This window comes from Crinia signifera, chromosome 1 (genome assembly GCF_055691185.1).
Source record: "Crinia signifera chromosome 1, ASM5569118v1, whole genome shotgun sequence".
Classification (NCBI taxonomy): Eukaryota; Metazoa; Chordata; class Amphibia; order Anura; family Myobatrachidae; genus Crinia; species Crinia signifera.
The window spans coordinates 356013037-356026277 of record NC_139217.1 but is presented as its reverse complement, the minus strand read 5'-3'; the positions used below and the strand labels follow the sequence as shown (position 1 = coordinate 356026277).

At 44.3% G+C, this 13241-nt stretch overlaps 1 protein-coding gene across 2 annotated transcripts in view; it reads right to left on the bottom strand.

Annotated features, from left to right (window-relative positions):
• The window catches only part of PI4KA (phosphatidylinositol 4-kinase alpha), a 141291-nt gene that overhangs the window by 87145 nt on the left and 40905 nt on the right, over positions 1–13241 (bottom strand). For both annotated transcript variants that reach the window (XM_083149000.1, XM_083149011.1), the window contains exons 15-18: positions 6738–6833; positions 6008–6191; positions 5064–5164; positions 3469–3637 (exon numbers count right to left, since the gene is read on the bottom strand). In XM_083149000.1, the coding sequence (XP_083005126.1) occupies positions 3469–3637; positions 5064–5164; positions 6008–6191; positions 6738–6833 (550 nt within the window). The remainder of the gene's footprint in view (positions 1–3468; positions 3638–5063; positions 5165–6007; positions 6192–6737; positions 6834–13241) is intronic.

Sequence of the window (13241 nt, the reverse complement as noted above, 5' to 3'; positions counted from 1 at the left end):
AAGAACCAGCCCCAGGCACAACCAGCCGGCAGGGTAATGTCACAGCCGGGGGACACTTATAATATAAGGTCCCGCGGCCAAAACATTCTCCCTACCGACCAGTCAGCCTGGCCAGGGGCCCTGGGGGAGTGGGGACCCCCCCAATAAAGGGGTCCCCCCCCTCCAGGACTTACCTGACCAGGCTGAAGCCTGGTGCTGTCCCCGGTGACCCTGGAGCGGTGGTCACCGGGCTGATGGTATTGTGTAAAAAATAGATAAACCATTGTTTTTTACTGTGGCACTACAAGTGCCAGCAAGCCTCCCCAGCAAGCTGGGACTTGGAGAACCACAAGTCCCAGCCTGCTGGGCATTAAAGGGCCCGCTGGCACTTGTAGTTCTACAGTTAAAAAAATAGTGCACAAAACACACTGACACACTTTTAAAATAAAACTTTATTACACACAAAGCCCACACATACTGATACTTACCTATCTTCTTCCCATAGGTCGCCCTGATGTCCTGTGTCGTCTTCGGGATCCATGTCGACGTCCTTCTTCATGTCGACGTCGCTGTCGGCGATGGTGTCCCCGTCCGGATCCGAAGAAATCCATTTGGGAAGCTGTGGAAGGAAACCATACTCACCTGTCCCAGCGCGACGTAGTCCAGGTAAGGGTCTTTGCAAAAAAACAAACCGACAGCCCCGAAACCAAACCGGACTCTGACGGAGACGCACGTGTGTTTATTTACATCGTGCGGCTCCGCCTCCCGAATGCCGCTATTGGCCGCCTTGCGGCCTAGCGGCTCCTGATTGGCCGCTAGGCCGCAAGGCGGCCAATAGCGGCATTCGGGAGGCGGAGCCGCACGATGTAAACACACCGTGTGTCTCCGTCGTGTCCGGTTTGGTTTCGGGGCTGTCGGTTTGTTTTTTTGCAAAGACCCTTACCTGGACTACGTCGCGCTGGGACAGGTAAGTATGGTTTCCTTCCACAGCTTCCCAAATGGATTTCTTCGGATCCGGACGGGGACACCATCGCCGACAGCGACGTCGACATGAAGAAGGACGTCGACATGGATCCCGAAGACGACACAGGACATCAGGGCGACCTATGGGAAGAAGATAGGTAAGTATCAGTATGTGTGGGCTTTGTGTGTAATAAAGTTTTATTTTAAAAGTGTGTCAGTGTGTTTTGTGCACTATTTTTTTAACTGTAGAACTACAAGTGCCAGCGGGCCCTTTAATGCCCAGCAGGCTGGGACTTGTGGTTCTCCAAGTCCCAGCTTGCTGGGGAGGCTTGCTGGCACTTGTAGTGCCACAGTAAAAAACAATGGTTTATCTATTTTTTACACAATACCATCAGCCCGGTGACCACCGCTCCAGGGTCACCGGGGACAGCACCAGGCTTCAGCCTGGTCAGGTAAGTCCTGGAGGGGGGGGACCCCTTTATTGGGGGGGTCCCCACTCCCCCAGGGCCCCTGGCCAGGCTGACTGGTCGGTAGGGAGAATGTTTTGGCCGCGGGACCTTATATTATAAGTGTCCCCCGGCTGTGACATTACCCTGCCGGCTGGTTGTGCCTGGGGCTGGTTCTTAAAATACGGGGGACCCCTACTCATTTTGTCCCCCGTATTTTGGGAACCAGCCCCGGACCTGGAGCCTGGGGCTGGTTGTTAAAAATCGGGGAACCCCTATTTGTCGGGCTCCCTGATTTTTAATTACCGGCCCCGGCTCCTTCAGCCTGGTGCTGGTTTCGGCTGTGGGGGGGACCCCACGCCGTTTTTTTTTTTATTTATTTATTTTTCTATTTTTTTTTACACCTTGCAGCCTGCACGGATCTGACTTGATCCGTGCAGACTGCTAGAAATAATTCGTATTAGCGGCCGTATATACGGCCGCTAATACGAATCATTACACCATCGGAGGGTTACAAAGCAGTCGTATCTGACTGCTTTGTAAATCCCCCTCCGGAACACGACTTTGCATACGACTTAAACAGTCGTATGCAGTCGTAGGGAAACAACCAATACGAAAAACTAGGTTTTTCATATTGGTAAATTTCCCCCATTATAACTGAAGTATGTGCTTGTTTCCTGGTGTACAGCTCATCTGCCAAAAAACTTTATTTAAAAGTTGAGACAATCACCAACACAACTTCTGAATTAACACTAATGGAGCAGCTGCAAAATGAAGAAGTGGTCACCACAAATGATGCTTCTGACAGTGCAGTGGATACGTGAATTTATATTCTGGACCCAAATAAGGGAAGTTTTTTTTACCAGAAACACAGTTTTATTTGACATATAAAACATAAACAAATGACATTTTACACAAGAAAAAAGAATTTCTCATAAAGTGCAAATGCAATCAGGTTGTTACATTAAAAAATATAATATAAAAGCATACAACCATGTAGAAGATGGGGCAATCAAAGTCTCTATCTCACCATTAGAGGGTGGTGTGGTGGGCTGTGGTGCTGTGAGATGGTAAGTCCCGGGGTTAGCATAGACGTGCGCACCACCGCACAGGCTTAGATGGAGACCCAGATGTTATTCAATGTCCTCCCGTCAGTGTGTTGGCATCCTCATAACATGTTTCGGAACAGTGGTCCTTCTTCAGATGTGGATCTACATGTACGTGCGCACGTCTATGCTAACCCCGGGACTTACCATCTCATAGCACCACAGCCCACCGCACCACCCTCTAATGGTGAGATAGAGACTTTGATTGCCCCCATCTTCTACATGGTTGTATGCTTTTATATTATATTTTTTAATGCAACAACCCGATTGCATTTGCACTTTATGAAAAATTATTTTTCATGTGTAAAATTCACGTATCCACTGCACTGTCAGAAGCGCCATTTGTGGTGACCACTTCTTCCTTTTGCATTGTACCAGAAGAGTGGGTGTGTACTCTTAATTGGGTCACTAGAAGGCTGCTATTTACACTTCAGTAAAAATTGTGCACATAGATTCCATACATTTTTCTTCTACCTACTAATGGAGCAGCCGTCACAGGTTTAGGATAATTGAGCTTACCTGGGTTGCGTGAGAAAGCTGCGATCACAGAATGGTCAATTCAAATGAACCCAAATAAATATATAGTGGAAACCACCGCACTCGCCATTGCCAGAAATGGGGGGCAAACTGCACTTGCCCATCCCAGGTTGGGGTGCAGTGGCCTCTGACCTTTCCTGTATTATATACATATTTACACCTGGCTCAGTGTGTATGAGGGGCTCTAAAGGGTGCAGAGAGTCTAAGGGGCTCAACCTGGCACAATGTGTACAAGTGGCACTATAATGTGGTGTAATGTGAATAATGAACCCTACCTACTGTGTGGTGTAATGTGAATTGGTACTACAAAAAAAAAAAATCATTATGACAACAAAAATAGACTATGTATTTGTGCTTGAGCACTTAATCATTGAAAAGGTATATTCAGAATATCAACATCATATTGTTGAAAGCAGCATTCAAAGCTACGGTCTCACCTTCAGTGCTGGTCCTTTCTCACTGGCTCTTTCACTGGCACGCTTTCCCTCGAGACCCAACTGCACAAACAGCTCCAGTAGGTTCATCAGAAGCTCATCTACCAGCTGCTCTCCCTGGATGTTGGCTGCAATGTTTGCCAGTGCGTTTATGACAGCCAATGAACAGTGTCTAAGAAGAAAGAGTAACTGGAACTTAGAAATATCCAGAAACATTTATATCTAACTGCTGCAAATCGAAAAAGTATTAAAAACACACAGCTACAATATTAGCATACGAATACTGAAATATTAAATGACAAATATTTACTTTAAGATCAAAGTTAAGTTTTTGTTCAGAAGACCATCTTGATTAAATGGAAATAAAGGAAAAATGGATGTAGGTAAATAGATTGATGTAATAGAGATGACATGATAAGGGTGTGGAAGTAGGATGTGAAGACTAACATACAATGGGCGGTATTCAATTCCGTCGCTGACCAGCCCCCTTGGTGGACGCTGTTCGTAGTCTATGTTCTGAGGAAATCCTCGCCGTCGGAGGGCGTTGAGGATTTCTCGGAAGGATGAGGTTCGCCGCAAATGTTATGTTTTGCTGGTGAAAAGAACTGCAGTAAAATAGTACCAGGAGTAACCGGGTTGGGTGACGGCCTGTGCTGCAGTATGTTTGACAGAAAGGTTAGAAGCTGGCTGCCTTCATGCCCAAGCCTGTCTATTTTGATGCAGGTACATTGGTACATTGATCCCTGTAGGGCAGACTTCTTACCTTTCCATAGAGATCACAAACTCAAAATAAAGGTCTTTTGGGTCTAGACACTCTGACATGGAATGAAAAAGACCTCTTTTCACCAGTGCCATGGCATGCAAAATATAGTTAGGCAAGACCAGCGGAGGTTGTAAAAAATTCAGTGAACTAACTCACTAATAGGGACCTCCACACTCAGATGCAAGCTGAGACAATAATAACACCAGCCTTTCAGAGTGTAGGATAAATGCGGATGGCACCTCTACTGGTATGAAGGTACTGTACATCATGGCTAACCATATACTGTCATTTACTCTTTCTGGAAAGGATGACCTTTGCTAGGGTAGAAATGCAGAGGACATATTAATATATAATGGTGTGTACACACTGTGCGAGTACCGTGTGATGCAATCACGACGCAATCAGATCGCATCGCACAGCATGCATGCTATCTGCATACAACTTTCACTATATAGTGCAGATCTGCACTGTATAGTCTATGCAGCCAAGACTTTCTGCTTGCGATCCCGATGACTATATAGTCAAAATCTCATGCTGATTGTATCCGTGCGTACACAGCATAAGACTTTATTGGCTAGCACAACCCAAACAGACACAATCTAGGCTCTAAAGGTGGGACCATAGAGGCCTAAAAGCAGACCAGCCCAGAGTCCTTCACTTCTCTTGCCACCCATGAATGGTGTCAGTAACGCTGGAGGAAAGCACAGAAGGGGGATTTCTCTCCCTGCTTCCTCCCACAATGCATCACTTTTGGAGGAAATTTAGTCAAATTTGTACGTATGTCTACTTACTTTCAGTACATGTGCTAAATAGCAACAAAATAAGTAGTACTTACCTATACCCATGATCTTTGTAATCCTTGGTAGAGTACACAACGGAGCTGGCCTTCACACTGATCTGCTGGAATAAGTTCCACACCTCCTGGTAAATGTATTGCTGTGGAAAATAAATAATGTTATATTAACAGTGCAAACTAATCATATAAATAAAAAAACAACTGGGAGGTCCTCATATTTGGGCAGGGAACATGTTCTGCCTTGGGTGCAGAGCTCCAAAGTAGAAGGTGCACAGAAATATCTGGGAGGCATTTACAGGACTTTATAAAAAGGTAGCTAAATTTATAAATACATGGCAAAGACCAAATCAAATTTTGTTTGGACCCATTTGTGTGATCCTGTTGAATTTTTGATGTCCATTGTTTGTTTTATTGTGTAGTAACATTAAAATAAATGATTTAAAAAATAAATAAATAAATAAATAAATAAATAAAAAGAGTGGCACCTCCGTGTACCAAGAGCGATGGAGAGCAGTGGTGGACGGGGCAGCTCCATGTTCCCAGAGCGACGGGCAGCGGCAGGTTCACGTCCAGGACTGGGAAAGAACCTTTCACACCGGCCTGTATCCCGGGCTGGTCCCAGTAACCTTTCACACCAGCGCTAGTCGCCGGTTGTTCCCAGGCCCAACCCAGCCATTTAGGCTGGTGTGAATGGGGTATTAGACTACACATCTACAGAGGCTCTGTGTGGTGATAAGATGTACAACATGGTTTGCAATGTTTCTGCAATTATGCGCTGCCTATGCAAATGATGCAACTGCAGTGGGCGCTCTTTTGCATAAACTAGCTTATGCCCATATAATTGTAACAGCATACACCAAATCTTGCAATAAGAGTAGGAAGAAGAACCGAACCTGGAAGACCCCTACTGTATATTTTCTCCCTTAAGCTAAATTAGATAGAGATCTGTGCAATTTATTTTAGTTGCTAAACATATCACTTACATTTCCAGTGATCACCATACACCCCAGCTGGTCCACAATCAGCACATCTAATTGTGACGGCGGCTGGCAGAACTTCTGTTGTAGAATCTGCAGGATTGGCTCCATCACTTTTGGAGTATCCCTTAGGGCCACTGCGATGTGCCCTAAAGCACGGATTGTGTGATCAGGGATCAAATGTGCATCCCTGCAATATAAGTAACAGATCCATCATTACATCTTATAGCCTACAATGTGAAACTAAATTAGAAGCAGGTCTAAAAAATGACTTTCAAAGCTACAGTATATCAGCTAAATGCTAAGAAAAATGGTTGGGACAAAAGGAACAATTCCTTTATCAGCAACCCCGTAACCACGAGACAGAACTCACTTTAATGTAATGACAAACATTCTAGCCTAGATCTGCATATGATTATTCTTTATATAGCGCCACAAGGGATCTACAGCGCCAAATTGCAGATTACACAGAAATCATTGCGACTAGTTTAACACAATAAAGGAGAACTGTTTATACATCACAATGGCCACGGCGACTACAAGGGAAGGGATTTCTCTCTGTTTGTAAAAGAAGGGCTAAAAATAATATAAATATAAGTTATCTAAAAGTACTTTTATTAATCTGTAGTTTGCACTAAACGCAGCAATGCTTAAAAACAGAGATTATTACAGTGTCTACAGTATGTCACTATCTCTTCTTTTGTCAGATAACAGATTAGATCCACAGTACACATACTTTTCATTCTCCTGCGATATATAAAGGCGATTGGATAAACTGGCAAGGAAAGCTTCTACAATCACTGGATCAATGGTTAAACCAGCCTTTAAACACCTGAAATAAAAAATAAATCCAATCAATTGCAATTACCAATGTTTCTGACTCATCCACAACAGAATCGTCTAGAGCAGGCATGTCCAAACTGTGGCCCTCCAGTAGTGAAACTACACATCCCAGCATGCCTTGCCATAGTTTTAGCATTCCCTAAAAGCAAAACTGTGGCAAGGCATGATGGGACTTGTAGTTTCACAACAGCTGGAGGGCCATTGTTTGGACATGCCTGGTCTAGATATAATGTTTTTCATGCTACTTTGAAATTTCTGATAAGGCAGACAGTAGGCCCATACACACTGGGCGATTTGAGCTGAAAGCTGGTCACTTTTATAGTTTGAGCTGCTTTTAATTCAAAAGCCGCCCAGTGTATGGCCCGGCAATGAGCAATGATGGGCACTCCCGTATCATTACCAGCAGATGAGCTGGTAATGATACGGGAGGCTGGGTGGATGGCTTTCCACAGCATCCTTAACCCCTTCCCGACATTTGACGTATATATACGTCATGGCCGGGAAGTACTTCCCGACACATGACGTATATATACGTCATGACTTCAAACTGTCACTGCGTCTAGAGACGCAGTGACAGAGGGACGATGCCCCCCCGTCGGCGATCGCTGTGATTGGCTGTTCAGTGTGAACAGCCATTCACAGCGTTTTCTGTGTCACCGGCGAATAACGTTCGCCGGTGACACGGGATCGGAGGTGATTGGTGCTGTAAAGTACAGCACCAATCACCGCGGGGTGTAAGGGTGACACTGGTGTCACCCCACCTCACCCCGCCCGCCCCCAAAGGCCGTGATTGGTTCGTCGGACCGACGGACCAATCACAGCCATGGAGGGGGGTTTAAACTAACGGTGACTGCACTGCAGACGCCATTCCGGTCTGGAATTGCGTGCAGTGCGGTCACCGTGCCCAGCTGCCGCCATATACTGACCAGAACCTTGCTAAATACTTACCTGATCACTGCCTGGATCTTGCTTCTTCTTGTGACATCCTGTGCTGTGTTGTGCTGTGTTGTGCTGCTGCGAGTTATTAGATAGAGAGATAGAGAGAGAGAGATAGAGAGGCCTAGTGACAGAGAGTGCTATATTTTGTGCTGCTGCAGTGTAATAGAGTTATAGATAGAGAGATAGAGAGAGATAGAGAGAGAGAGAGAGATAGAGAGAGATAGAGAGATAGTGACAGATTGTGCTATATATTTTTTATATAACTGACTGCTGCCCCCCCTTTTGTGCTGATCAGTATGAATTAACTGATCAGCAACTTTTTGGGGGCGCAGGGTTTTTTTTATATATATATATATATATATATATATACCTGTCAGTGCTGCTGCTGCAGTGTCATAGAGTGATAGATAGTGAGAGATAGAGAGATAGAGAGAGATAGTGACAGAGAGTGATAGAGACTGCTATATTTTGTGTCTGCTGCCCCCCTTTTGTGCACCCCCAGCAACTTTTTATTTTATTTTTCATATATATAACTGTCAGTGCTGCTGCTGCAGTGTCATAGAGTGATAGATAGTGAGAGATAGAGAGATAGAGAGAGATAGTGACAGAGAGTGATAGAGAGTGCTAAATTTTGTGTCTGCTGCCCCCGCCTTTTGTGCTGATCACTATATCTGAGGTGATCAGCAACTTTTTGGGGGTGCAGAGGTTTTTTTTTTTTATATATACCTGTCAGTTGCTGCCAGTTGCACTGTCAGTTGCACCAAAGGTTGTGCACCTGCTGCCCCTCACTGGTAATCAGTGTCGCATCACTGATCACCTTTTTTTTTTTTGTGGGTGCTGTGGGGTCTTTTTTTAATTTTTTTTTTACACACACTGTGATTTTGTGGGTGTCCTGTGGCCACTGTGCGCTGATCAGTGACGTACATCACTGATCAGCTTTTTCGGCACAGGGTTGATCTATTTTTTTTTTTTTTTTAACAAATTCCTGTTGCCTTTGAGCGCTGTTCAGTGACGGACGTTACTGACCAACATCTGTGCTCAATTTTTGGCGCAGGACCTTTTTTTTTTAACCCCTTCAATTTTTTTTTTTTGTATAAAGTATTTTTTTTTTCTGCACTACATACACACTACACACTACATACCCCCCGGGTTGAAATAAAGTTTGTACCCCCCCCCTACACTATACACGTGTTGAAACATTTCACTACCAGTAACACAAAAATAAAAATGGCATCCCAAATGTCATCCCAAATGTCATCCCAGTCATCCAGAAGAATGTATTCAGCGGAGGAGGCATATGCCATGCTTGCCTCTGACTCTGACACAGCCAGTGATGCAAGCGGGGAATTTGAAGGATTCGTCTTAAGCTCCTCTTCCTCCTCTGGTGATGAGGGACCCCCTCAAAGACGCCCCCGTAGAGCAGCTGAGACCCACCCCCCAATAATTGATCTCGTATGGACCCCACCACCAGACAATTTTGAGCCCCAGGTTCCTGAGTTTTTGGCCATGCCAGGAATCCAATTTGATTCCACAGGTCTCAGAGAAATTGACTTTTTCAAATTATTTTTCTCTGATGATTTTATAAATTTAATGGTGGACCAAACTAATTTATATGCCCAGCAGTTTATTGCTCAAAACCCCACGTCATCATTTGCTAGGTGGACCCCTGTAGATGCAGTAGAGATGATGACGTTTTGGGGTCTGGTGTTTCATATGGGCATAGTAAAAAAGCCAGAAATTAGGCAATATTGGAGTACAGATGTTCTGTACAGCACCCCATTTTACCGTATGGCCATGCCCCGGGCTCGATTTGAGACGATCCTTAAATTTTTGCATTACAACGATAATGCACAGTGCCCACCCAGAGATGATCCCACCTTTGACCGGCTATTCAAAGTCAGGCCGGTCATTGATCATTTCAGTGCCAAATTTGAAGACATGTACATCCCAGATAAATTCATTTGCATAGACGAGTCCCTTATACATTTTAAAGGAAGGGTTAAATTCCGCCAGTACCTTCCCAGTAAGAGGGCAAGGTATGGCATAAAAATGTATAAGCTGTGTGAAAGCACCTTTAGGGTACACTCACAGGTTTAGGGTATATGAAGGGAAGGATTCAAGAATTGAACCGCCAGAATGCCCCCCCTCCCTCGTAGGTGTTAGTGGAAAAATTGTCTGGGATTTAGTGCACCCCTTCCTGGATAAAGGTTATCACCTCTATGTGGATAACTTTTACACTAGCATCCCCCTGTTTAAGGCCCTTGGTTCAAGAGGTACAGCAGCTTGCGGTACTGTGCGCAAGAACCAAAGAGGCCTCCCAAAAACGCACATTGCCCAAGTAATGAGAAGGGGTGAAAGCAGGGGAATATGCACCGAAAATATGTTGTTGGTCAAATATAAGGACAAGAGGGATGTCCTTATACTGACAACAATTCACGGAGACAGTACCACCTCCGTCCCTGTACGAGGTACCAGTACCCACACCTCAAAACCTAATTGTATCCTGGATTACAATAGGTACATGGGCGGAGTGGATCTTTCAGATCAGGTACTGAAGCCGTACAGTGCCCTGCGGAAAACAAAAATCTGGTACAAGAAGCTGGCCGTGTATATCATCCAGATGGCACTGTATAACGCTTACGTGCTATTCCGTTCTACCGGCCAGAGGGGGACATTTATGCACTTTCAAGAGGAAGTCATAAAGGGCCTAGTATTTGGGAACCAGCAGGCAGAGGGCCCCAGTACTTCTAGTACTGGCCCCCGTATTGTACCAGGGCAGCATTTTCCGAACGAAATCCCCTCCACTGCAAGAAAGGGCAGGACACAAAAAAGGTGCAAAGTTTGCTATAAAAAGGGAATAAGAAAGGAAACTATTTTCCACTGTGAAACTTGCCCCGACAGACCCGGCCTATGTATAAAGGAGTGTTTTAAAATATACCACACATCTATGGATTATTAGGTTCATCATTTCACCGTGCTTCGGGGGTCTTGCTAATGCCACATAGCACCCACCAACATTCCACCAGAATCTGAGCTGCAAAATCCAAAAATCACTCCTTCCCTTCTGAGTCCTGCCATGCACCCAAATGGTATTTTTTGGTCACATGTGAGGCATTGCCGTACTCGGGAGAAATTGGGGCACAGATTTTGGGGTGCTTTTTCTCCTTCATACCTTCTGAAAATGAAAAATTTTGAGCCAGAACTGCATTTTTGTGTACAAAAATGTAATTTTTCATTTTCACTGCCCAGTTGTATCAAAATTGGTGAAACCCCTGGGGGTTTGAAATGTACACTATACCCCTAGATGAATTCCCTGAGGGGTGTAGTTTGCAAAATGGGGTCACTTGTGGGGGGGTTCCACTGTATTGGTGCTTGGGGGGTCTTGGTAATGCGACATAGCACCCACCAAAATTCCACCAGAATCTGAGCTGCAAAATCCAAAAATCACTCCTTCCCTTCTGAGTCCTGCCATGCACCCAAATGGTATTTTTTGGTCACATGTGAGGCATTGCCGTACTCGGGAGAAATTGGGGCACAGATTTTGGGGTGCTTTTTCTCCTTCATACCATCTGAAAATGAAAAATTTTGAGCCAGAACTGCATTTTTGTGTAAAAAAAATTAAATTTTTCATTTTCACTGCCCAGTTGTATCAAAATTGGTGAAACCCCTGGGGGTTTGAAATGTACACTATACCCCTAGATGAATTCCCTGAGGGGTGTAGTTTGCAAAATGGGGTCACTTGTGGGGGGGTTCCACTGTATTGGTGCTTGGGGGGTCTTGCTAATGCGACATAGCACCCACCAAAATTCCACCAGAATCTGAGCTGCAAAATCCAAAAATCACTCCTTCCCTTCTGAGTCCTGCCATGCACCCAAATGGTATTTTTTGGTCACATGTGAGGCATTGCCGTACTCGGGAGAAATTGGGGCACAGATTTTGGGGTGCTTTGTCTCCTTCATTCCTTGTGAAAATGAAAAATTTTGAGCCAGAACTGCATTTTTGTGTAAAAAATGTAATTTTGCATTTGCACAGCCCAGTTGTATCAAAATTGGTGAAACCCCTGGGGGTTTGAAATGTACACTATACCCCTAGATGAATTCCCTGAGGGGTGTAGTTTGCAAAATGGGGTCACTTGTGGGGGGGTTCCACTGTATTGGTGCTTGGGGGGTCTTGCTAATGCGACATAGCACCCACCAAAATTCCACCAGAATCTGAGCTGCAAAATCCAAAAATCACTCCTTCCCTTCTGAGTCCTGCCATGCACCCAAATGGTATTTTTTGGTCACATGTGAGGCATTGCCGTACTCGGGAGAAATTGGGGCACAGATTTTGGGGTGCTTTTTCTAATTCATACCTTCTGAAAATGAAAAATTTTGAGCCAGAACTGCATTTTTGTGTAAAAAAATGTAATTTTTCATTTTCACTGCCCAGTTGTATCAAAATTGGTGAAACCCCTGGGGGTTTGAAATGTACACTATACCCCTAGATGAATTCCCTGAGGGGTGTAGTTTGCAAAATGGGGTCACTTGTGGGGAGGTTCCACTGTATTGGTGCTTGGGGGGTCTTGCTAATGCAACATAGCACCCACCAACATTCCACCAGAATCTGAGCTGCAAAATCCCAAAATCACTCCTTCCTTTCTGAGTCCTGCCATGCACCCAAATGGTATTTTTTGGTCACATGTGAGGCATTGCCGTACTCGGGAGAAATTGAGGCACAGATTTTGGGGTGCTTTTTCTCCTTCATACCTTCTGAAAATGAAAAATTTTGAGCCAGAACTGCATTTTTGTGTAAAAAAATTAATTTTTCATTTTCACTGCCCAGTTGTACCACAATTGGTGAAACCCCTGGGGGTTTGAAATGTACACTATACCCCTAGATGAATTCCCTGAGGGGTGTAGTTTGCAAAATGGGGTCACTTGTGGGGGGGGTTCCTAAATTTTAGCATCTTATGGTGCCTAGAAACCTACATGGTGCCTAAAAAATAATCTCATAAAAAGGAGGCTCCAAAATCAAGTAGGTGCTCCTTCTATTATGAAGCCTGTGGTTTGGTCAACGTGCACACTAGGGCCACATATAGGATATTTATGAAAACAAAAGAATTGGGGGAATCAATTTTTAGTCACATTTCTCTAGTAAAATGTACTGTGTTCCTTAGAAAAATTTATTCAAATTGCAAATCTGCAAATAAAATGAAATTTTGAAATTTCACCTACACTTTGTTTTAATTCCTGTGAAACACCTAAAGGGTTAACAAACTTCCAAAATGCTGTTTTGAATACTGTGAGGGGTGCAGTTTTTGAAATGGTATCATTTATGGGGGTGTCTCACATACAAGTCCCTCAAAGTCACATCAGAACTGAACTGGTCCCTAAAAAAATCAGTGTTTGAAATTTTCTTGAAAATTTGAGAATTTGCTATTCATATTGTAAGCCTCCTAGTGTCCAAAAAAATTAAA